The sequence below is a fragment of the Chiloscyllium plagiosum genome, unplaced genomic scaffold, assembly GCF_037043375.1.
Source record: "Chiloscyllium plagiosum isolate Xiang-an unplaced genomic scaffold, Cpla_swu_hap1 HiC_scaffold_4, whole genome shotgun sequence".
NCBI lineage: Eukaryota > Metazoa > Chordata > Chondrichthyes > Orectolobiformes > Hemiscylliidae > Chiloscyllium > Chiloscyllium plagiosum.
In genome coordinates this window covers 29,305,710-29,332,433 of record NW_028270142.1, presented here as the reverse complement: position 1 = coordinate 29,332,433, position 26,724 = coordinate 29,305,710, and the positions used below count along the sequence as shown (strand labels likewise).

Below are 26,724 nucleotides of genomic sequence, written 5' to 3'. Positions count from 1 at the left end.
AATTCCAACATTGAAGAGGTATTTGGATAGGTATATGAATAGGAAGGGTTTGGAGGGATATGGGACGGGTGCTAGCAGGTGGGACTGGATTGGGTTGGGATATCTGGTCGGCATGGACGGGTTGGACCAAAGGGTCTGTTTCCATGCTGTACATCTCTATGACTCTATTGTATTGGCATACTGAGTGCATGCTGCATGTTTAGAGTTGCTGCCTTTCAAATGAGTTGTAAAACAAGGTATTGTCTGTTTTCTCCACTGTTGTAAATGATCCCAGAGCATGATTCAAAAGTGACAAAGTAATGTCTCTGTGTTCTCAACCAAAATCACTAGAACTTGTTAATGAATCACTATCTCATAACTGTTTGTGTTGACTGGGTTTTGTTGTTAGAATGTGCTTTCTTCGTCAGTGAGACACATAATGAGTTAAGAAAATAATGAATCAATCAATTTATTCATCTGCATAAAGCAGGTTAGGAGAAATGTTATTTATTTTCCAGCAATCAATCAAAGACCATTTGAGGAGAATTTTATGGGGTTTGCATGAATGAGAAACTTGGGGTGACTGGATTAAGCATTTCAATTTCCTAACAATGTTTGAACTGGAGACGTTAATGGTGGGTTTGCAACATTTTAGGTATCATGCTGAATCTGGCAGGTTTGTACTTTTGCATTCCATGAATATGTATTTCTGCAGTACATTGTTTTAGTGAAGTCCCACCTTCAGGATGAAGTTTTGGTTTTTATTCCAGTTTTTATTTCAGGTGAAGTCACTGGCACATGAATATCTTGTTGCACCCAATTTACCTTTGTTTAAAGGTATTCTGGGGACATTCACAGCAGTTGGTTTTGTGCAATTATGTGCAGGGTCGGCGGTTCTTCTTGAAGTTCTCTCAGGCAGAAGGTAGATGAATAGGAGAATAGCTATTTGCATGGATACTTGAAATGATAAGGTGAAGGAGTGCCGGTGGGGTGCAGCGTGGGGTCAGGGGCATAGAGGGGTGGAAGATGGATCCAAGGGAGGTCAGAGGGGAGTCATGGAGATGTGAATTGGAAAGGTCATGGTATCTGGTAGAAGAAGCAAAGAAGGAAAATGAGGGACCTAAAGGACAGTGTCAGTATTCCTCAAATGTGGATCTATCTCAGGATGTTTGCTGGCAGAGTCCTTTGAGGTTTTGAATTTACCTACAACATTTTAATTAGGCACCCCCCCGAGAGTACTCTTGGGCAAAAACAAAACCAGTTGGAGAAATTCCTTTTCAATGCACAGAAGGTAGGGTCAGCTACACAAGCAAGTTCAGCCATGTCCCACAGAGTGTGAGTGAAACACTTGCCAATAACCGTAAATATTCAATAAAGCCTAAACAAAAAAAAACACACCATGATCAAGGAAATATCCCCTACTCCCTCGGGACCATCAAAGCATTGCAACCATGAGTCACTTAGCTTTTTGACTAAGCCAATCTTACTCATAAGACTGTAAGACCATAGAAATGGGAACAGGAGTAGGTCCTTCAAGCCTGCTCCGCCATTCTATAGAATAGTGGCCAATCTAACATTCCTCATGTCCACCCTCATGCCTTTTCTCTATAGCCCTTGATTCCCCGACTGATAACAATCTATTTTTAACAAATAACAATGATGCTTTTATGAATAAAGGAAAAACATTGCAAATTAAAATATTTACAAGTGAAATTTGTGTAGATATTTGTCAAAATCAACGATCAATGTTTGACTTCCGTCATCTGATGTTAATCCCTGGGATCTTTCATGAACTAAAATGGTTTTAAAAAGGAAAAGCACTGACTTAAGATATATGAAAAGGTCACCTGCCCAGGTTGAGCCAAACATATGAACCATTAATAAACAAGATTAATGTTGCCTCTAAGCTATGTGGTTGCATATGCAATCTCAGCATTGACTTCCAATTCTAGTACTAGATTCTGTGCACAGACCTCGGAAGCCTGTCACAGCTGGAAAGGAGATTAGAGGGAAAGCTGAACAAAACCCACTCTGAATTGAAATCAACATTATCAGAATAACAAAACAAGACATTGAGATCAGTATCACCTGTTAAATGTGCACTTTTCTGGAAGTTTCATGGATTAGGATAAAAGTTGTTAGCAGAATATCAAGTTTGGGAAAACAATAAAGCCAGACATGAGAATTCTCAAATAAACTGATAACATCTTGAGAGATAGAGAGAAGCAAAATGATGGATTCAAAACAGCAGAACTCGAAGGCTTACTCTTAATCTTCCTGTTTCACTCAGCCTCTTGAGAAACAATGCCCAGTGATAAAGCAAATCCGGTATGGGTTTGGGTTAGAGAAGTCAAGGATATCTGCAAATTCCATCCCTACGCAAATGCGAGACATCAATAAAATGATCATAGTCTTAGGTTAAATGCTAACACCTAAAGGACACTAGAGACATTTTAAACCACCAAGTCTTGATGTTCCTTTTTGAACCATATCTGTATTTGTTTATGTGCCTGATGTCACATTTTTATAATTTTTCTCAGGATTAAAATTCTTCTATCTTCTTTCAAAAAAACTTGTAATTGTCTCCTTAATTTTGACTTGTACTACATTTCAATTTATGCCTGATATAGTTGCATGATAAAGACCTTTGTTGCAACCAACCAAGGAATTTTTTTAAAAAAAGGACTGATTGACCCTCCTCATTAGGTCATGATACATTTAATATTGAAAAACAGCTATACCACCTTTGTGCTCTCAAAAAAAATCTTATGTTAATGACAATGGAGTTGGCAATTGCAGGAATGTTTTGGCCATGATGCAGAACCTCCCTTTTTGTCCAGGATTCTCTATTAGAGCCCAACCATCTTTATCAGTTGATGCTAGGTTTCAGCATCAAAAACACCCCCTACCATAGAATTGTATGTGTCTCCTATGCTGAAAAATGTGTTGCTGGAAAAGCGCAGCAGGTCAGGTAGCATCCAAGGAGCAGGAGAATCGACGTTTCGGGCATAAGCCCTTCTTCAGGAATCATATCTCCCATGCACCCAGCCAGCATTTTAAATTTTAATTGTAATGGCATGGGAAACAGTAAATGCAAAGGAGTGGAATGGCATGTCACTGACTGAATTCACCCATTGTCTATGATGGAATTGTTTATGATATCTGTTCCAAATTATTTCAGTGGGACTGGGATATCTTTTCCACTGCCCATATCTCACATCCATTCCTTCCAACACCATGAGCACTGACTCATCAAAAGCATGGAAGATCAACTGGGATTGAAGGCTTCGGAGAGAAGTAACGAATTGACACTTTGTTGTTGGATTAAAAAAAAAGGTAATATTACATCATCAAAATACGACGACAAAACCTGTTCTCCTCAGTCATGTACAATTGTACCAATACTTCACGAATTAGACAATCTATACAAAAACAAACAAATTAATTACTCAACCAGAGGGAAAAGTACTTTGGCTTTGAAACTGAGCCATACAATTCTAATATGAATACTTAATGTGATCTTCTGAAATACATTCCTCTGCCTGTTTTAATGGAGTCATTAACTGTTTCAAAGTTTATGAATGCATAATGTACTTGTCGAATTTCACTTTCTGCTATTTTAGAAAATGCATTAACTGATCTAAAACAAGCATGAAAATAATGGAACGAGGAATTCAAATATGTTAATATATACAGTATAATTTCAAGGTCTTCCTGTGCTTTCAACACAAAAGTGTTAGCACAGTGGTGAGCACTGCTGCCTCACAGCACCAGAGACCTGGGTTCAATTCCTGCCTCAGGTGACTGTCTGTGTGGAGTTTGCATATTCTCCCCGTATCTGCGTGGGTTTCCTCCGGGTGCTCCGGTTTCCTCCCACAGTCCAAAAATGTGCAGGTAAGGTGAGTTGGCCTGGCTAAACTGCCCGTAGTGTTAGGTGTAGGGGAATGGGTCTGGGTGGGTTGCGGGTCGGTGTGGACTTGTTGGGCCAAAGGGCCTCTTTCCACACTGTAATTAATCTAAAGTAACCTTTGTTACACGTTTCTTTATGAACATAGCCCAAATGTGAATTAACTTTTTGGGTGTCGTTTGCGTCTCCCAAGCAGTGGCTCAGCATTACATGGGCAGAAAAGTTGCAGATGTCCCAGAATAACCGAGCAATCATTGTTTGTGCTGGGTTTTGTTCTGCCTGTCATGGAGGGAACCATAGCAGCTGGGCTCACCTTATCTTGGATCCAGACTTTATAATGTCATTCAATCAACTCTACTAGGTCTGTCCTGTTGGTGTGACTGAATACACCACGGGATGATAATAGTGGAATCTGGAACACTGGCCATCAGATGTGATTTTGTGAATACATATATGTCAGACTATTGGGGTCGGATAGCTCAATTGGCTAGACAGCTGGTGTACAATGCAAACTGATGCCAACAGAGTGAGTTCAATGTCGCACACTAACTGAAGATACATTAAGGACTCTCCTTCTCAACCTCTCCCCTCATCTCAGGTTGGTGACCCTCAGGTTAAACCATCAATAGACCTATGGTCTGGGAGACTGCAGTCACTTTATATGTCAGGCTTTTTGGCTTGCATGTGGGGCAGCATTCCCAATGTTGGCACAAGTATCCAGAGATTAATAAGGACCACTTTGCAAGATCAAATTGGCCTTTGTCATTTCCTATGTGCTGTTTGATTCGAGATTGTTTTCTTACTCAATTTTTGTACAGCACTTTCACGAGGCAGATTACTCCACCATTTTCCAGAGCAGGTGAGATTCAACCACATTGCTGTCAGTCTAGAATCATGTGTAAAGCAGCCCTGGGTAGCAAAGGGCTACTTAAGGGTAGCAAATTCCTTCTTGGAAAAAAATGAGTGAAGCAGATACAACAATTAAATACTTTCACAATCATCATTATGAGGTATATTAAACAGATTATCAATATAATTCAAAATGCTCCCAGTTGCCACATTGAGATTTGAGTCGAGGGAAAAGCACAGCAGGTCAGGCAGCATCTGAGGAGCAGGAAAATTGACGTTTTGGACAAAAGCCCTTCATCAGGAATCTTTTGCCCAAAACATTGATTTGCCTGCTCCTTGGATGCTGCCTGGCCTGTTGTGCTTTTCCACACCACTCTCTTAGTCCCCACATTTGCCTACATTGTGATTTGAACTCAAATCTCTAGATCATTACTTCGGGTATCTGGATTACTTATCCAGTAATATTAATATTATTCGGCTATCGCCTTTCCATTTTATATACACTGCCCATGGAAGTGTGGACTGCACAACAATCATGAGCCATATTATCAAAACTCTTGTTACACAGTAACCATTTATAGCTTTGTCTTGTTGATTGAAAGATCCATTAATGACTCAGTGAGGCCGGGCACACTGCAGCAGCTCTGACTGGTTACTACTTTCTCACATTGGATTGATATTGTCCTCCCATTGAATGTTCCTCTCCTTTAAACCAGCTGTGATAACAAATAAAAATCTGATGTGCCCCCAAACTGGGTAAATTTGAATTAACTCTGGAATATTAGCACAATCTGATGCTTACTTAGATGAATTACTCGATGAACAGTTATCATTATACATTTATAAAAAAGATATATTCCAACAGTGGCAACAATTCAAAATTACTTCATCAACTTTAAAGAACTTTCGCACGTCCTAAAATCACGAAAGACATTATAAAAATGGAAACTTTCCTTCATTTCTATCTTGAAGTGTTCTTGTTCTTGACATGCGCAGAGAAGGATTGGGTTTACCTGGGCATGTCATCAGCAATTGTCAAAAATAAGCAACCTGGTGTAAAGGAATTTCAAGTGGCCTTATTTTCCCTTGAGGTAACTTTGGCAGGACTAGAACTATTTTTCTACTGTAGGAGGTGGGCATGGTGGAGTGGAAGAAGAGACCGGGAATACTTATACAGAATATGTATCCTTTTCTCCTGACACTGTCAGCAGGCTAAACTGTATGGGTCCAAATTGATCATGAGTAACATGATGTAGAGATTTTTAGTTTATTTGCGGGATGTGGGAATGGCCACCTTTTGTTGTACATTCCGAAGAAGGAGGTGTGTGGTGAACTGTTTTCTTAAACTGATATGGTCCATCTGATGTAACTACAACCGCAGTGCTATTTTGTACGGAATTCCATAATTTTGATACAGCAACACTGAATGAGCAGCAATATAGTTTCAAGTAAAACTACCATGAAGCTTGGAGGGGAACTTGATGGAAATTGTATTCCCATGTACTCCTTTGTCTTTCTGGGTAGTTGAGGTCATGGGTTTGGCAGGTGCTATCAAAGGAATCTTGGTGAGTTTCTGCAGTCTGCAGCATATTCAAAAAAATGACAATGAGGACACCAAATTCTGCACGGCCGCATTCAGGTTATTGTGAACATTTGTAGTGGTTAGAATCTAGATTTTCACTTACGAACGCATTTGAAGGCTATTGTAATTCTGAGATTCAACATCCCCCAACCACTCACTACTTTACTTTCAAACACAGTGAGAGAACACGTCAAATCAAACTAATTATTTGACACCAACAAACAGCCACCTTAGTTAAAAGTAATTCAGTTGCATCAAATAAACTTAAGCATTCAGAATATCGTGGCATGGTTCAAAACTTGCTTTTGAGAAAAAGAAAACAGTTTGACTTGCATTTACACAGTGCTTTTCACAACCATTGGTCTCCCAAAGGTTTTAAACTAAAGAAGTTAGTCATTGTTGTAAGATATAAGTTACCCTTGTAAAATCAGAACACTTGAACCCACTCATCTGATAAAAATTTATATTAAGTGAAGAACTATATGGTGAGTGAGGATGGTGCAGTGGTAATGCCCAATGGATTTAGTAATCCAGACACCCCCCTGGTTAAAATTCTGCGAACAATGGTTCAAGTTCCATCATAGAAATCAAGGAAAAATCTGGAATTTTAAAACAAAAATTGCTATCTTAATGAAATCCATGTCAATCATCATGAAAGCCCATCTGGTTCATTAATGCCCATTAAAGAAAGAAATCTGCCATCTTTACCTAATCCAGCCAACATAGGACTCAAGACCCACAGGAATGTAGCTAACTCTTAACTGCCCTGTAGATAATAAATGTTGGCTTTGCCAATGACACCCAGACTTCTTTAAGAATGTTTAAAAAACACAAAAGGAATGTCTGATTTTTCACGGTTCATTAAACAAAATATTTTACGAAAATTTGAATCTGACCAGCCAAAATTAGTTCCAATATTATCCATTTTTATACAGGGCCAGTGGACATACAGATAAATAAACATAATTACACTGTAATGTCATGGCCAGAGAGATAATCCGACTCTGCAAATTGCTAAGGAAAGCTCAAGATTTTTCAAAGAATGAGTCACAGACACAGATTCATTATTGCACCAAATGCAAACTTGTTGATTGTGCTGTCCCATCATCCCACTTCTTAGCTCATATTGGTTCTCATTTCACCATGTGGCAATCAATAAGGAAATAACAGGCATGAATGACCTCTTTGCTCTTCCAGCAAATGTTAACTGATTAAACTTTACCCTGGCATATTAAATCCAAAGAGAATCCCCGGAATGAATAATGAACCATTTCATTATTTCTCGCTATTATGTGCATCCAGGTGCCATTTAGAGGTAAAAAGAAAACAGTCAGATTAGTTTTGCAAGATTAAAGCAAATCCAAATCCTACCTGTATAAAAGAATAGTAGTTTGTTATCAATTTTCTTCAAGGTCTCACTACATTGACTATTAAGCAACCTATAATAGTGCTCAATCTTTAATAAAGGATTTTTTTGAGATTGAAGAGTGAGAATTCAAAGTTCTTTTCTTAATCTGATGGCCTGGGGGGATTGTAATGACTGATGTATTTTTGGGATGTAAAATATTGAATATTATGAACTTTATATTAGTCAAGGAACACTTTGCTAAAAAAATGCACATTTTGTTGAAGCATTTTGACTTGCATTCATCAGGACAGTTTGCAAAAATATCAATGTAAAGGAGAGTAGGATTTTTCTATACTGAAGGAGCAGAGACTGCTATTATTTGGCAAGTGCACTTTGATTGGTTTAGACACTGCCATGGAGAAAGTTCTAGATAGTGGATGACTGACAGTTAATTTCCAAGCGTTTTTAAATTCAAATTTAGTGGGTTGATTCTGATTGGTCAAAGCATTGCACTGAGAAATGAACGAGAGGCTGGCTGTCGCTTGTATTGGTCGGTTGAAACAGGTGCAGTGGGGTACATCTTCTTTCTGTCTACCAAAAAAAGAGCCTTCTGTACTAATATGTGTGATTTCCAGCTTGCACAATTGTGCCACATTGCAAACCCAACTAGCAATCTTAAATTAGTGCCAGTATATCTCAGATTACTTTGGTAGGGCTAAGCTATCACAGACACTGGAAGGTGGCACAGTGGTTAACACTGCTGCCTCAGAGCATTGGGGTCCCAGGTTCAATTCCAGCCTCAGGCAATTGTGTGGAGTGTGTACATTCTCCCTGGGTTTCCTCTGGGTGCTCTGGCTTCCTCCCACAATAAAAGATGTGTAGGCCAGGTCAATTGGCTATGCTAAATTGCCAATAGTATTAGGTGCATCACTTGGAGTGAAAGGGTCTGGGTGGGTTACTCTTCAGAGGGTTGGTGTGGACTTGTTGGACTGAAGGGCCTGTTTTCTACACTATATCTAATCTAAAGTAAAGCTATCTGTTTAGCTTTGCTACTAGGCAGCAACAACACAAGTGGTATTTGGACTAAAAGGACATTGCTATCAAGCCAAAGAGATGTTTTGCCAGTCACACAAAAATGACTGTCAGATTCTATCATACAACATGTCACTTCAGTTCTTCACAACAGATAGATACAGACTATGTCCAACTAGCCCATGCTTGCATTGGTCTAAACACTTTTGGTAAAACTTAAAATTCCTTCCTTTCCTACGGGCTTTTTCTTCAAGTGCAGTCAGTTGACAAGATCATAGATCTCACCTCAGAAAAGCACACAGGTCACCCAAATACAATACAGATTAACCTATTTTTAACTTATTTAAGGAATGCTGGTTTCAGTTTAAGATTAAAACATTATATGATCTGTTGATTAAATCTTTTAGCACTTAATTACAGACCTTTTCTAATAATTTGCTTAATTAAAATTGATAGGTAATTCCAATTAGGGAATAGATTTTAGACTCGGCCCCACTGTTCAAAACAGACCTGACCATCTCTCAATGTAAAATTGCTGTCACACAACATGTGTCAATTTTGGTCAAAGGGGGAATGAGGTGATTTAAAATTGCAATTGCTTAGCTCCTTCTAAACCTGAGACAGTGAGTTAGTGTTTCATTTAATTCCTCCTCTCCCCTTCTACTCCCATTCCTGACTAAGGTGAAGGACATTCCCCAGAACCTCAGTTTTCAATCCCAATTTTGAGATAAATCCAAAGCAAAATAATTTTAACTGAATCAAAAGGTAGTGTTTATTAACAAAGCTTTCAAAAAAATGGGAAATTGCTTCACTGCCATATTCACATACACAAGTACCCAAGAATGTACGGAAAACAGGACACAATGGAAACAGGTTAAAGGTTTTGGTAAATCCAGTGGTGTTTAAAAAGACAAATTTATATGAGTTGCAGCCTCCTGCAATTCACCATCCAATAATAATAATTCCTCAGTAAGCTGGGCCCAGTGGCGTTCTTGCTGCAGTACAATCTAGGCATCTTTTCACTCAGTAACTTGTTAAAAGGGATAAAGAGGCTGTGGCAGGCTGCCAACCTTGAGTCCAGTTCTCCCTCTATTAATCAACTGACTTAGAATCCCAGAATTATATATTAAGCAATTCACCTGGCTCCCATTTCGAACAAATGACCAGAACAAGCATTTGGATTGGCAATAAATGCTGGCGCAGCAAGCAATGCCCTCATCCCATGAATGAATACAAGAAAAAGCTGCTGATGGCCCACATTGGGGGGGCTAACTGGAAAATAAGCTAAGTGCAGCTTTACCTCCCTCTTTTAAGCTTCCATTACAAGGTGATGAGGCAGCTTTAAAAACATTAGTTCTCAGTTTAGCATAATACACCTTGATGTTTACCATTACTCAGAGCTGGCGTGACGTAGATGATTCATCTCCAACTACATTGTGTCAGCTTTAACTGAAATGTCTAAATAATGCTGAAACTTTGGAAATATGATCATGTGCTCAGTTTCAGTCAGGTTATCAGCACAGCCAGGTTGCCCATTTTTAAAAAGAAACAATTTAAACATGAAAATAAAGAAGACTACATTTTTTTTTGACTTTGGATTTCTCTTCGTGCCCTCTAAACATGACATGGCATGAGTGGCACACTGGCTCAGTGGTTAGTACTGCTGCCGTATAGGCTGGGTCTGATTCCAGCCTTGGGTGACTGGTTTGTGTGGAGTTTGCAGCTTCTCCTGGTGCTCTGGTTTCCACCCACCTTCCAAATTTGTGCAGATTGAGTGGATTGGCCATGCTAAACTATTCATAGTGTCCAGGGATATGCAGGCTAGGTGGGTTCGCTATGGGAAATATAGGATTACGGGGATAAGGTAGGGGTCTAGATGGGATGCTCAAGTGTTGGTGTCAACTCAGTGGACCGAATGGTCTCTTTCCACACTGTAGGGTTTCTATGACCTTTATATTGATATTAAGAAAAAATTTTAAAAACGCAAGAGTTCAGACAATCTGGGATAAGATTTCAGGTTTGGCACACAATCCCAATTTCAGAGTCAGATGGAGGTCCCACCTCTGCAAGAGCAGTCACCCAGCAGTGACCTTCCTTGAATTGGTCAAATTATGGCCAGAGGGTACACTTGTCATTCAACAAGGACAACGACCTTACAAAGCTGGGAAGCCAACAGATGTAGGTATGAAAGAAAAGTGTCTCCACCTGAAGATGCCTCTCAGCAACTTTTAACAGCTTTGAATCAACAAAATGGCTGTAGAAACTGGGCCATCATTGCAGCCAAGGAGGCAGCAAAAGTTTCAATGTCTGCCTGGAACTCGGGTCACTTGGTCTGCAAGTGGCTACCAGTCTCCAGGACAGCTGACCTCTTCCCAAGACTTTGAGGGAAGCATGAATCAACCAACAGGGTGGCACTAAAAAAAAAACATATTTTCACACCACCCATCTTATATCAGGATGAAAACTTGGCCCCTGGAGCCTGGAATCCACAAACTATTTACTGACCCCAACTGACCTCAGCTATGATTCTTTGAGGCATCAGCTTGACAACGGCCCAACAGGACTGGCATAGTTCGTACATAATTATGTTCTCAAACCTTGTCTAATCCTCAGTGTAATCAACATGAAATCCAGTGGAATTTGGAAAAACAAGATAAGTTTATTGCTGCATTTCACAAAATTTATTCAAGTGAACAAGAAATCTGCCACAACCATTAATCATTCAATGTCCTCCAGCATAATCCAGAACGGAGTAAGTTCTGAAGACTTGCAGTTCTTCAAAGAACTAACGCCCCCTTTACCAACCTTCACCAATTGCAATCCTCCACATCCCCATATTCAAAAATCTAATTGATGTTAAATGGTGTGCGTTAATAACTCGCTGGAATGAATGCAATGGTATAATAAGATTAGCGGTCTTGATTTATATTGTCTTCTAGATTTTTAAAATAGTTCACTACCTAGCTATTATTCTTCTATCGAAATCTATGGTGGAATTGTAGAAAGTGGCAATGGTGCAACATACAGTTAGGATCTCCTTTCTTGCCTGTGCCGAATTTCCATAATAAATTATTTAATCTGATTATGGCATTGCATGATGCTAAAACTTAGCTGAGCTCAGTTACAAAGCCTGTTCACAATCCAACTTCTGTTCCCAGTCTATAAATCATGTCATACATCCAGCATACCGTAATCAACCTTCACACGATATATCAAAGGATACGCTTTTCAGCAATTCTGAATTTATGGTTTATCGATAAATCTGAATAGACTATCATATTGGCCCCAAATTTGTTTGAAACAAAAGGTGAAATGTTCCCATTGTCCGTGAATGTGTTTGGTCAAGTGACATTACTAGCATATGGTCTTCCATCGCTCAGAATGACTTTTTCACACAATCTTCTGTTCTTCACCTCAATAACTGTGGAACTGAGCTTTTTTTGAGCACCTTGCTAGGGGAAATCATGCAGCTGGAAGCACTCACTGATGCCAAGATGTTCCCATTTTCACTTCTTGGCCACCATTCTTAAAGTCCACCCAGCTGTGCACCACTTGATCCAGCAAGCCAGGAATGTCACCTCAGGCCGTGGTGCTCAATTGTTATCACTGGGGACATGACTCAGATGAAAGGAAAAGTCACTCACCACTTTGCAGACAGAGACCTAGAGGTTTGGTAGTGGAGGTGGTGGATTGAACAATCTTTTTTTCTGTGGACTGCCACAGGAGACTGCACCACCAGACCAAGGGAGCCTGGATCCAATGCTATGTGCAGTGTGAAGCAAGATGTCCATCAGAACAGGAATGTCATCAATGATCTTCTGCATTTCCGAGGGTAAGTGCCATCATCATCTCACTGCTACCTCACACTTTTAGGACCACCACCCATTCTAACTCTGCCACCGCACACATAGCTCACCGAGACTCTCAGACTACAGATCTCAGTATTACATGCATCATGTCCACTCACCATTCTCATCTATCTCCTCCACCAAAATTACTAACCTTTCCTGCCCTCTAAGCTTCCAACTCACTCACTGGGTATGGCACAGTACCTCTCCTGCCCTTGGCCACCACTCAATGCCTCACCTTTTTTCAGAGCAGGAAGTATAGGCCAAAACCACGTATTGCTGTCTCCACAACATCTAGCTGACCTACCTGTAATCTCTGGAATGGTTACACATGACCTGCAGGACTGCCCTGGCCCACTCTCTGGACTACACCGACATGGATCCCCAGACCAAGCACGTGACTGCTCCTGGTTAACCTTTAATCTGACAAGTCCCTTGACTGACTGCAGTGGTATATCCACACTGATTGTAGTCCTCTTGATTCTAATAGAGACTGCTCCCAGTTGACTTTCACATATAGCTATTTGGTTGAAACACATGCAATGAAATACATGTTTCAGGGGTGACAGTAAGGTAGCACAGTGCTATACAGTGACATGTAAATCAGTGGTAAATCAGACATTGGTAAATCAGTGCTTTCCATCATGACAAGCTGTCTGCCTTTTGTTCTACAGTACAAGTCCATGCAAGTCAGAGAGGCTGGCAGCCTGTAACTGTGCACTGAAGACCCTGTGCACTAAGAAAGCAAGCCACAAGATACAATCCGCGTAGCCTTGCAAAAGCAGTCCCTTGATGTTAAATTTCTCGAGTTTTAAGAACATGCTGCATTTTCATAGTAAAATGATTTAAATCATGCAGAAATATAAATGCAACATTTCATGATGGAATTCATCTGTCACTGGTGATATTTATGATCCGACATTGCCAATAAAACCTGAGATCCAGAAAATGAAAAATCAAAACTGAAAATCTCTTCCAATAATAAATTGTACATGGTTTTTTAAAAATTTTAATTATTTTTTTTATGAACTCACCCTTAATGCAATCTTTTTCTGACCATCTGTCTATTGCTCACTTTATCTAATTTGACTCTAATTCACCCAAATTTCTTCTCTATCATACTTGCCGTTGCTTTCTCTACTCTTAAGAGTATTGGTTATGGAGGTGTCTTGGTCCCATTGATCACTACGGTGTAAGACATTTCCCACACCGTGTTAACACCTTCTGCAACTCCAGTAATGTATAGTCTAGACATGTTTGAACTGAAGGGTGTGGGAAAAATCCAACACATGCAGCAAATTGTAAGATATCGGTGCTGCAGCAAATTCTAGCCCAATAATGACAGTTTACCATTGTCCAGGAACCTGCATTTTACAGTTGTATTAAAGCTAAAATTCTAGAATATGCCTATATTCTATCCATTTAACATGACCTTTTTTTGCTGATAGAATGCTCTTATTTTGAGGTAACCATACATTATGTCCACGATATGCACCCTCTGAGAAGCTTTCCCAATCCTACCCTGACTAACATCATGATGTTCTTAATAATGGAATCACACATATCTGGAAATTACAACCAAAGTTTATGCTACACATTACAATATAAATAAAGTCAAATATGTGCCACATTGGGATGATTGCATGCCCTTCTGAAAATATTTATGAGCGCTAGTATCTGTAGTTGACTTCCTGGGAAGTTACTGATTTCTATGCCCCGTGGCCTTTGATAAGCATGGGGGCAATTCTGTTAGCTGCTGCAGGGCTTTGGGGCCAAAGGCAATTAGTATGCATCTCAACCAATTATATCAAGTCACTGGCAGAGTTCATGGAGGTCTCCCTCAGAGTGCCCTGAGAGGAATTCCTCACGTTTTACACTTAAAAGCTCCTCATTCATCTTGGTGCAGTGGTATATCCTAGCTTCTTGCAGATGGAAGTGCTGCTAGACAGATGTTCAGGTACACTATCCACCTCTCACTGACTTACTACCACATTGTGATGATCTACAGATTCATATAAACAACACATACCCACTTTGTGGTCTCCAGGGGGTTTCTCCATTCATCAAGCCCTCCATGGAAGGAGGAATGCATTCATAACATAGCAAAGATTTTGGCCCGGGTGGAGTCCTCCATCATAGACACATGCCTGCTCAATCTGTGGGAGAACACTCCCAACTTTGGCTCCAAATCCCAAAATGTTAATAAGGAGAACTCTGCAGAACGTTTGGGTCGATGCCAAGTGGTCCATCTAAATTAATGTTTTGAGCCATTTTTAGCAGTTTAATGCAACTAAATAGATTGCTAAGCCATGTCCAAGCAGAGTTAAGAGCCAACTACATTGCTATGTTTGTGGAGTCAGATATAAGCCATATTAAGTCGTGACAGCAGATAATAGGAGGGATGTGATAGCACTGGTGAGGGTGCAAGGAAGACTTACCAGGACGTTGCCTGGACTGGAGAGTTTCAGTTATGGAGAGATTGGACAGACTGGGTTTTGTTTTCTTAGAACAGAGGTGATTGAGAGAGAACGCAACTGAGACATATAAAGTTAAGAGGGGCATGGATAGGGTAGACAGGAAAAAATGTTTCCCCTTGATGGAAGGATCAATGACTGGGGCATAGATTTAAGGTTGGGGGCAGACGATTTGGAGATGAGAGGAAAAACCTTTTTACCCAGAGGGTGTGGGAATCTGGAACTCACTGTCTGTAGGGGTGGTAAGAGGCAGATACCCCCATAACACTTAAGTAGTATTTAGATGTAGGATTGCCATACCAAAGCATACAAGGCTATAGACCAAGAGCTGGACAATGGCATTAGAATACTTAGATATTTGTTTTTTGACCAGCATGGACACAATGGGCCAAAAGACCTTTTTCTACGCTGTAGATCTTCATGACTGTATCATTGCCTTCCCTAAAGTAGATGCTTAAAGCGGTTTCTCTTTGATGGATAGTCTAGAATGAGGGATCAACAGATATGGAGAGATGTCTTCACTCAGACAGGCTATAAATCCATGAAATTCTCTTCTGCAGAGCCTATATGTGCTCAGTTCATCAATGTACTCAAGACCAAGATTAATAAATTTTTGAACACTATCATAATCAAGAAATACAGGAATTACACAAAAACATGAAACTGAAATCATAAGTGAAGCTTTGTTGCCCAGCCTCTATTGCAACTATATCTTTCCTTAGGTAAGAAGACCTAAACTGTCTACAATACTTCATTATTGTGGTCCTGATCAGGTCTCATCAAGGCTGCATACAATTTCAGCAAGACATCTTTTTGTCCTGTAATCAAATCCTTTTGCAATAAAAGCCAACATACCATTTGTTTTCATCATTGCTTGCTGCACGTGTGTTAGCCTTTATTGACTCATGAATAAAGACACCCAAGTCCCTTCAGACATCAAACTTTGCCAATCTTTCACCATTTAAGAAATTCTCTGCAGTTTTATTTAATCTATCAATTTGAATTACCCCACATTTTTCCAAATTATAGTCCATCTGCCCCCTCACTTAGCTGGTCAAGATCGCCTTGACATCTCACTGCATACTCCCCACAACTCTCATTCTCATCTAGCTTTGTGTCATGAGCAAACTTGTTACCATTAGATCATTCAAAGTATTAAATTATTCTTTATGTGAAAGAATGCTTCCTAACAGCACCTTTGAACAAATCTTTGGCCAGTTTATGGCACTTACTTTACACTAAATATTGTCATGAGTCATGTCTCCTAACAAATGACTTCTTTTTGAACTGTAACAATCTGCGATTCTGAACAATTATGCATTGGAAACACAGTATTGTGATAACTTTGACTTTAGGTGATATCAAATTCGCCACACTTTATGTCTCTCTCCTGTGATCTGATATCCTTTATGTCAAAGCCAAACTAACCACAAAACATAACCAATGTGCAGAGAGAATTAAAGATTGCTTCAAATCAAAAAGTGCTGACTTGAAGAGCTACATTTAGAACACAAACAGAGTCAGCTAGTTTATCTGCAACCAGCTTTCTGCAGTGAAAGCATGTCACGTTGGAACAAGAATAGATCTTTCCAAGAACTGATTAGCACACAGATTTATTTCACATTTTTCACTACAACGGTTTGTGATGACATACATTTGATACAGTTAATATCAGCTGATAAAAAGCCACATATCCATATACAAAAATAAACTTGTATCTAAACTCTGATTAATCCTTTGTAAAAAGACAGGCATTACTACCAGTCGGAGCTAAGGTTAAATGTTTGTGGGTATTTTTCGAGTCAATTCTAGACATAGCCACAAAATGTTTAAACGGAATCTTAAAACTTTAGAAATAACCTGTAGAGGAGACTTGCTTCTTATACGCAGATATGGAAATAACAAAGTTGGAAAATATTTCAGCAATGAGAATGAAATTTAATTTACATTAGTGCCTTGAGCTCTAATGAAAATTTAGAATTGGGAGTAATTGCTTCTGCAGTCCCTGAATTCCTAATGTTATTCAAAATCCTAGCTTTAGACTTACCAGAAAAGAATTGATGTGAACATGCATGGAAAGATTCAAATTCAACTGGTTTCATAAATCAGATTAATAAACACCTCAGAGGCTTATAATTAGCACCAGCACAAAGGATTCTGATTTAAGTTTGAAGTATTTAAACAGAAGCGTAAACATTTCTTATACATATTTAGTCATCTTTACACAAGTTGCCAAAAAGTTATTTTATATAAGCCTACTTATGAGTGAAATATTTTCCTACCAGATAGAATTTCCTGAAATATAAGGCTGGAAGCATTAAGCCTGTAAAATATCCCACATATCAGATCATACTTAGCATGTGATTAACTTAAGTAGGTGTAATTTAAACGGCATCCAATAGGTTAAAGTAATATATCAGACAAAGTTTGCCATACAGTCCTCCAGACTTTACTTGATTGACTGGAATTGTCAGAGTTCAAAACAAAACAAAAACACAAATGATGGCAATATAAGATTTATGAAACCAGCCTCACATTTTGTTTAAAAATCTAAACAGAAATAAAAGTTCTCAAGTAACATTACAGAATTTATTTTGAAATAGACACCGGTTGAATAATGAATTAATTCACCCTGTTATAGGATTATCTCTGGTACTCTCAAATTTATCTCATTAATTTGAAATCTAATGCCCAACAAAAGGCACCATCTAACTTATTAGCTGTATCGTAGACATAACGTACCAGGATATACTTAATCACGTCCATTATCTATCTCAATAATACAAATCATAGGTAGCACTACTTTATAATTCTTAATCATCTAATGCTTCTGTTGTTTCTTAAATTAGTCCTCAAGCTTGAACATCTACTTGTTATTTTGTGTCATGTTATATCCTGTGGTGACTAGAAATACCTATTCAAACCAGGATACCTTGATTTTCCATTTTGTGCTTGAATGCAAAACTAAACTTTTAACATCGCAAAAATATTGACCCTTTCCTTTCCCATTAGGACAGAGCCAATGAGGTAGATAGATGCGTTATGTAAAGATTGCAGAGAAAACTTCAAAACATTCACATTTCAGTCCTTGTTCATTACATACATGCCTCATCTGTAGCGTGAGCTTGACAAAATTTTAGATAAATTCAAGATTCAAGATGTGACATTTAATTAACTTTTAAAAGGGAGTAATTTGAATGAAATTTAGCAAACCAAGGCATAAAGAAAGAAAATAAACAGAAAAGCCAACTGAAAATATTAAACATAAAAACTCTGATAACCACTGAACATGTTGTACCAAACTGTGTTTAATCCTGCAGTTCAATGAAATTTTAAACTCATATACAAATATTGTTTCCTCTACTTTTCATCAAAGCCAGCAGATAACAGGACTGACACCTCCATCTACATGGTAAGGTTAGTTGTTGGTCCGCTAATAGGTTTCTTACAGCAGACTTTAACAGATCTAGAGTGTTTATTCAAGATTGCAGGCAATCCACAAATTAATTCAACTGGAGTTTAATTCAGCGTTCTTTCAATAAAAATATTATAGGTAAGATCCAATGCAAATATGATTTGCTTTATTCCATTTTTTGAAGCTGAACAATGCAATGTCCTTGGATTCACTCAATTTTTCCAATAAATAAAATGATAGTCATATTCAGAAGAGTTTAAATTTGACATTCTCTGTTTACATTAAACATTTTTTGTTATTCATGCCCTGTTCATTTGGAGTTTAGACACTGTCTCGGGACATATTGATACTTATTAAAAAAGAAAACTTCGCTAAAATGTTATTTTCCAATACATTGAAATTACGTCAAAATAAAAAAAAAGTGGCAGGTGTAGGAAACTGTAGATTTTTCACCAAGTGAAAGTGGGCAGAATGACCCCAAATCCCAACAACCCTTTGAATGGAAAGTCTACCAGATCACCTGCCTAGTGAACACTTCAGGATTACCTGATAGGGTGTCAGGTGGGATCACTTCCCAGGGCAGCAGTATCCCACCCCACGTGAGTGGTGACCAGAGGCTGGAAGCTGCTTGTGAAAGAGTTAACCAGATGGTTGCACTTCAGTCCCATGCTCCTGATCTTTGGGCACCCAGTACGGAGGAGGGAGGGCAGGTCTGAAGACCTCCTCATGGGTCTGATCCTGGGCCTGGCCAAACTGGCCATAAACAGGTCCAGGCAACGGGCAATGGAGGGGGTCGTTAAGGCCGACTGCCTGCCCCTCTCCCGCAGTAATCTTAGAGCCCGGATGTCTCTAGAGAAGGAGCACGCGGTGTCCACCAACACCCTGGAGTTGTTCAGAGAGAGGTGAGTGCCATAGGGAGTGGAGTGCATGATTTCCCCCTCCAACTCTATTTCGATTTAATCCCTGCCCTCCCCTTCACTGTTCGATCACACAGCATTGCCCTTTGATGTGAAGGGCACTGCTTGTCACTGGCCACTCGGGTGTTTCCTTTCTTCCTAGTGGTGGAAACTGAATAGATTCATGCACGTTGAGTCTTTCACTGTGTCTCACACCTGCGCACACACAACATGGGTGCTGGGGAAAAAATAAGCACTACCGCATTTAGGTGGTAGTGTGGAAAAAAAAGAAAAAGAGAGAAAAAAAAGTTAACCAGAAGTGCAGGAGCAGCAGGAAAGAAAGGGGTCAATGAGGGAAATGGGTCTATAGGGAAGGGGAGCTTAGAATCAAGGGCAGGACTGTGGCTTTCACAGCCATACCCTTGGCTATATTCACTATTCCGCTCCACAGCCAACCATTTCAAATTGGGGCAGATTGAGGACTGCACAAACCCAGCAGGCAGACCACTCCATTCTAGTATTTGGGAAACCTGCCAGCAGTTTCAGCTTTGGGAAATGTTGTCACTTTACAGTGGCTGAAAAGGCCCTTAAGTGTTTGTTAATTGACCACTTCGGAGTCCCAGTCAGTGGCAGGGTGGGAAGGAATTGCTCAGCAGAACTCAATCCTATGCTGGTCGGAAGATGACAAGGATCTCCCTGATGCCAATCCGTCCAAATATCTTCCCTTCTACTTTTCGGGAGAGGGAAATCCTGGGCAGTATTTACTTCTTTTGCAATGGATATCACATTGTACAACAATAATTTTAGTGTTATGAAACCTCATTTTTTTCTTAGACCCTGTTTTACATATGAGTGACATTTGTAAGTTCTCAACTAACTCTTGGTATACTTCACACTCAAAAAATTTGTACATATTTATTTACTCACAGTGAAAGAATAAAAAAAACCAACAAGGGACAACTCAAAACTATTTGCTTTTTTTGGTTTTCAAACTATTAACAGGAATCTACGTTTTCAAGTGTTGAGGTATTTCTTCCACATGTATGATACAACCCATCTAATTACACCCTACATCCCATTATGAGTAATGGGAAATGTCCATTTAGAGAGACAAAATGTGTAGGCCACTATAAAATGCACCAACAGAAGTCACTTACTGCATTCAAGTGTTAGTTCATTACTGCAACACAAATTGTATACCACACAGCTCATATTCCAGTGTCAATAAAACTTTAAGCATATATACACTGAGGCAATTGTAAGCAAATTAAATCATATACAAACAAGGCATTGTTTTAACTCCTGAAGCAAAGAGCTATGTTGTGCATTCTCTTATTCTGGCATTTCCAAATTCTTTTTTTATCTTCCAGTCCAATGCATGATTAGTCGCATGCATTCAAATGACCATTTCTTTTTCAGAAGTTAATTTCCTCCATGACTTCCATTACAATGGTACGTTGGCCAGTTAGAATAAGATTGCTTACAGTTCTATAATCTACATGAAGAACATTCAGGCCATTCACAGAGACTACAAATTGTCGAACCTAAAAATGAGAATCAAAATAGTTATAAATCAAATGTCAATTCAATATCTTGTGGAGTTTAGGACTTCATAAAATCTTTGGAAGAACAGATTCACAAATTCTAATTTTCTACTTCATGAAAAGTAAGCCTTAGGCAACAATTTTCTTTAAAATCTAAATGTGAGATCATACAGCAATGTACGTCATTTTCATTATTCATTTTGGTTTACTTATAGATTGAGTTAGAATATGCAAACAATTTCACCACCATCTTATTCAAGAACAGTTAGGGATGGGTAATAAATGCCACCCTTGCCAGAGACACTCATATCCAATGAAAGAGATAAGTGAGTCATTCAAACCCAGAAGGTCATTCATAAATGGAAAATGTGTTGGATAATTGCAGCTGAAATTGCTGCCAAATCCTAACTCTTCAATTTAAAGTTCTAAGGTGAAACAATTCTGTCTTGGGGAGTTCTCAAATGTTTGTGCTGTTGGGATTGATTTGATGCTCCCCTGCTGGTGAGTTGGAAGGTGTGGTGAGGCATAAAAATCCAATGGACAACCTATCCGCTCCCCACCTGCTGGCTCCTGCTGAAATGTTGACCAGGTCCATCTCCCTCGCAGCTCTCAGTGCCTTTCACAGTTCCTTGTATTTGTTTGTTTACTCTTTTGTGGAAATGTAACATTACTGGCAGGGTCAGCACCTGTTCCCCATTCCTAACTTCCCTTTGAACTGAAAAACTCTCCAGGCTATTTTGGAGGACAGTTAAGACTGAGCCACATTATTATAGGGTTGGAGTCACATGTAGGCCAGAATAGGTAAGGATGGTATACGATGTCCTCCTCTAAAGGTCTTCAGTAAACTGAATACATTTTTTTACAATCAATGATTGTTTCATAGTCATTAGATTAGATTACATTACAATGTGGAAACAGGCCCTTCGGCCCAACAAGTCCATACCGACCCGCCGAAGCGCAACCCACCCATACATTTACCCCTTACCTAACACTACGGGCAATTTAGCATGGCCAATTAACCTAACCTGCACATCTTTAGACTGTGGGAGGAAACCGGAGCACCCGGAGGAAACCCACACAGACACGGGGAGAACGTGCAAACTCCACACAGTCAGTCGCCTGAGTCGGGAATTGAACCCGGGTCTCTGGTGCTGTGAGGCAGCAGTGCTAACCACTGTGCCACCGTGCCATCTTTACCCAAACTTTACATTCCAGGTTTATGAGTTGATTTTAACATTTCATCAGCTGTTGTGGTAAGATTTGAACCAGTTTCTCCACTGATCTGGCCTCTGGATTATTAATTCATTGGCATTATCACTACACCATCATCTTCCCTAATGTCCTCAATATTTCCCCTGACCTTATGTAAAGTGAATTGAATTGGCTGAAGACGGACATCAGTGATGCTGCTAATCTCAGGAGTAGGTCGGGCTAGTTGTTTGGGTAATATATCAATCTGCAACCTCAGGGCCAGCATATTCCTACTGTAGCACTGCCATCAAGTCAGAGGATCACAGAAGAGTGCAGAAGGGCATGCCAGGCAGGGCAGCTCCAGACGTACCTAAAAGTAAGGCGTCCAGCAGGATATAACACAGGACTACCTATGTATCAATCAATCAGCAGAAGCAAGAAGTGATAGACAGTGCTTAAATAAAAGCAAAGTACTGCAGATGCTAGGAATCTGAAATAATTGCAAAGTACTAGCGAAAATCAGCAGGTCTGGCAGCATCTGTGGAGAGAGAAACAGTTAACATTTTACGTCCTGTATTATTCTTCCTCACTGCATCTTCTACTCAACTTAAAATATTAATTCTGTTTCTCTCTTCACAGATACTGCCACACCTGCTGAGTTTCTCCAGAATTTTCTATATTTGTTGTTGATAAATATTTCTTAGCAATTCCATGATTAGAGGATCAGATTTAAGCTCCACAGTCCGACCACATCTCGTCAGGAATAGTGGTGTGGAAGGTAGAGGACAATTATACAATATACTAGAGGAGGAGGCTCCACAAATATCCTCATCTTCAGTGATGAGTGTCGAGAACATCAGTGTAAGAAATGAAACTAAAGCATTTGAAACACTCTTCAGCCAGAAGTGCCAAGTGGATTAACCATCACAGTCTCCTCCAGAGGTCCCCAGTGTCACAGATACCAATCTTCAGCCAGTTTGATTCACTCCCCATGATACAAAGAGGCACTGGATACTACAAAGGCGATTGGTCCTGACAACATTTTAGCAATTGTACTGAAGATGTGTGCTACAGACTTGGTGCTCCCGGAGCCAAGCTATTCCAAACAGCTACAGCACTGATATCCAGTCAACAACTTGGAAAATTGCCCAGATATGACCTGTACACAATAGCAGGACAATTTCAACCCAGCTAATTACTGTCCCATCAGTCTACTCTTTATCAATAGTAAATTGGCAAAGGGGTCATCAATAGTGTTATCAAGTAGCACTCGTTTCACAATAAACTGCTCACTAATATAGTAAATAATGGATCAGCTAGTAATGCCCACATCCCAACAATGAATTTTTATAAACTGGTTGGTGTTTAAGTTTTTTCTATAAATGGTTTTGGTTCCTAACAGGTTCATACCATGCTCTTGGTGATGCACATTGAACACCCCTGTCTAAATCCACTCTGTGCCCTTGTTTGTTCTCCTCAATGCTTCTTCGAATTGATCTTCAACATGGACCTCTCCATTAGCTAAAACAGTAATCAGCAAGAGCTTTTCTTGAACTTGTTTAATATGGTGCCATGAGACTTCATGGGATCCAGAAAACATTGGGAGTCCTGGGGCAATTCCCTCCTGGGTATAAACCACTGTGTCACATACTATGGTAGATCCATATGTCACTGAGACAAGACATACTCAGGGATAGTGATAATGGAGTCTGGGACAGGTATGATTTGCTGATTATGGCTATGTCAGACTGTTATTTGACTTAGCCACTGGGATTGTTGTCCCAGTTTTGTTACACAAGTTCCCAGACATACAACTGAGTAACATGCTAGTCGAGAGTGTGGTGCTAGAAAAGCACAGCAAGTCAGCCAGGAGCAGCAGAACTGACATTTCGGGCATAAGCCCTTTATCAGGAACATGAGTGACATGCTAGCCATTTCAGAGGACACATAAGCGTCACCACATTGCTTGGGTGTGCAGGCCTTTGTAGGCCAGGTCTCATAAGGTCAACAGAATGCTTTCTCTAAAAGATGTTAATGAAAGATGTGGGGATTTCCAAAGATCTGCTGGTCATTTTCACTATTACTGGGACTAGTTTTCAATGGCAGATTTATTAACTAATTGAATTTAATTTCCACCAGCTGCCATGGAGTTAACCCCATTATTTGAGGGAGTTGTGCGAGAGAGGGGAAGAGACAGAGAGAAAGAGAAAAGAGAGAGGACCTGTGATCCAGTATTTTATGAGGGATGTTAGTGGAGTCTATCATCCAGAACAAAGTGAGTCAGCATTTGCTGAAGGCCGACATGGATTTATTAAGGGTGTGTCATGTGTAATCAGTCTAGTTGATTGAAAAATAAACAGTAGAACTAGACAGAGGAATGCCTTTAGATGTTGACTGAATAGACATCCAAAGGCTCTTGATAATCAACTCCGCATAACAGACTTAGAACCAAAATTAAAGTTCATGAAATTGAGACATACAAGATAATCAGAGGGTTAGATAGGGTGGACAGGGAGAGCCTTTTTCTAAGTATGGGGACGGCAAACATGAGGGGACACAACTTTAAAGTGAGGGGAAATAGGTATAAGACAGATGTCAGAGGTAGTTTCTTTACTCAGAGAGTAGTAAGGGTATGGAATGCTTTGCCTGCAACGGTGGTAGATTCACCAAGTTTAAGTGCATTTAAGTCGTCATTGGATAGGCATATGGACGTACATGGAATAGTGTAGGTGGGATGGGCTTCAGATTAATATAACAGGGCGGCGCAACATCGAGGACCGAAGGGTCTGTACTGTGCTGTAATGTTCTATGAAGGAAAATGTACAGTAGAAAACAAGAGAGTAGGAACAGTATATACATGAGTTGTGTTCCTTGGAAGATCCCGTGCTGGGTCTTCAATATCTCAATAAACTAAAGAATGAAAGAACATAGCAGAGAGCCATAATTTTGTACCCAGTAGTGGCAATGTCTACAAGTCTGATCAGAACACATATAGTTTCGTGCATCAGTTCTCAAGTTCAGCACTTTGAAAAGACACATCAGTCTTGTAAAGAATGCATTGCAAATTCACCAAAACTTCATAGGTTGGATTGTGATGGGAGATTTCACAGACTGGGCTTCAATTCCCTGGACTGTAGGTGTAGGAGGATTTGATTATGGCTCATAGGATTTTGAAAGGAATGAAGAATGGATAGAGTACAGAGTGAAACATTTCTCACTGATAGAGTCTAGCACAAGGGGAATACAAGTTTTCAAAATCAAAGCCAGGGCATTTAGGAGAGAAGTTAGGAAATCATTCTTTGCACAAAGGGTGATATTCTGTCCCAAAAAACAGTAAGGTGCGGTTCAATTAATTGTAATTTAATCAATTATAATACAGTAATTTTAAATCTGACATTGTTGTTGAAGTTTGGTTAGTAAAGAACATTAAAGAATATGGAACCAAGGCAGGTGAATGGAGTTAAGGTGCAGATCAGCCATGGTCTTATTGAACGGCTAGAGGAGTTGAATGGTCTACTCCTGTTCACAAATGTTGACAGGACAATGTGGAAAACCTAAGAAAGGTGAAAAAGAATTACCTATAAACAGTCTTGAATAAAACCTGTGCACTAAAATCCACTCTCCACACTGGAATCAAACTGAAGCAGAAAAACTAATGGCGTGGATAGGATTAAGAAGCAGGACGAGCTTACCTTTGTTCAAACAGGAGGCCATTGCCAACAGTGCAAGTGTGCAAAAGAGTCTTTCAGAAAGATTAATGCTAGGGAAAGTAAAGCCAGCCCAGATCACTGTTCCAAATTTCATCTCAACGCTCCAGTGCAAGTGACGGCTGCTATCAAGGGCAGGGTAATACTAGTTACAATGACCGGCACTGAATAGCCTGAAGACAGAATCTGTCAAAGACTATGAAACATGGCTGCTGAGTGCCGTACTGAAAGTTTGAATTGATGATCATGACTATCAGTTAGAAGTGACAATGTAGATAAAGACAATTCATTTTAATTCCAGTCTTTGTCAATCAGACAGGAATTTTGGTCTGCTTTCAGTTGCAGAAAAAATGAAATTCACGACAGCAATGTTGACTGATTTCTCTCCACAGATGCTGCCAGACCTGCTGAGCTTTTCCAGCAATTTTGGCTGCTTGACTTTAATTAAGTTCAATTTTATAATATTTTCGGCAGTTATATCCCCCTCATTACTCGTTGTATTGTGTACTGGCATTTGTTTCAATGCATGTATTGGTGGGCTTGGAAGAAAGTGTGTGCCACTAACAGTTCAGTGTAACTGATAGTGTGGAAGTTGAAATGTTTATAAGCAGTATTTACTTGATGTGATTCAGCAAGATGTAAGCTCAGGGAATCCACAGAGTAGTTCTAGCTTGAGGAAGATAGCTGTCAATGAAAAGTGAAAGTTTTTATGATAGTGCAGTTCTGGAGTTCAGGGGAATGCACACTAAGGGAAGGAAGGTGTTGGCCAGATTAGGAATAGATGTTGATGCAGAGTGACTTGCAGGATTGATTTTCAAGGTCAGGTTGGCATGAGTGAATGATTGTAATCTCTTGTGATGATCCACCACATCATCAAAATCTGGGGTGAACTGCTGATGCAGCCATATCCTGATTGAGTTTTATTTGATGTGTAATGTGAGTTGTTCAATCA

At 39.6% G+C, this 26,724-nt stretch overlaps 1 protein-coding gene and 1 long non-coding RNA gene across 5 annotated transcripts in view; one reads left to right on the top strand and one right to left on the bottom strand.

Moving 5' to 3' along the window:
- Positions 1–26,724, bottom strand: part of deptor (DEP domain containing MTOR-interacting protein) — a 123,203-nt gene that overhangs the window by 26,043 nt on the left and 70,436 nt on the right. The window contains exon 9 of one of the 4 annotated variants that reach the window (XM_043688967.2): positions 16,617–20,874. The exons of 1 other annotated variant lie outside the window; for it this stretch is intronic. In XM_043688967.2, coding sequence (XP_043544902.1) covers positions 20,746–20,874 — 129 coding nt within the window. In that variant the 3' untranslated portion in view covers positions 16,617–20,745. Of the gene's footprint in view, positions 1–16,616; positions 20,875–25,306; positions 25,620–26,724 lie in introns of those variants that run through there. 2 more of the 4 variants (XM_087986056.1, XM_043688971.2) reach the window with 2 other exon arrangements.
- LOC122549330 (uncharacterized) overlaps positions 1–26,724 on the top strand; it is a 39,505-nt gene that overhangs the window by 8,598 nt on the left and 4,183 nt on the right. The window contains exon 2 of the long non-coding RNA XR_015756920.1: positions 3,161–3,315. This is a non-coding gene — a long non-coding RNA (uncharacterized LOC122549330). The remainder of the gene's footprint in view (positions 1–3,160; positions 3,316–26,724) is intronic.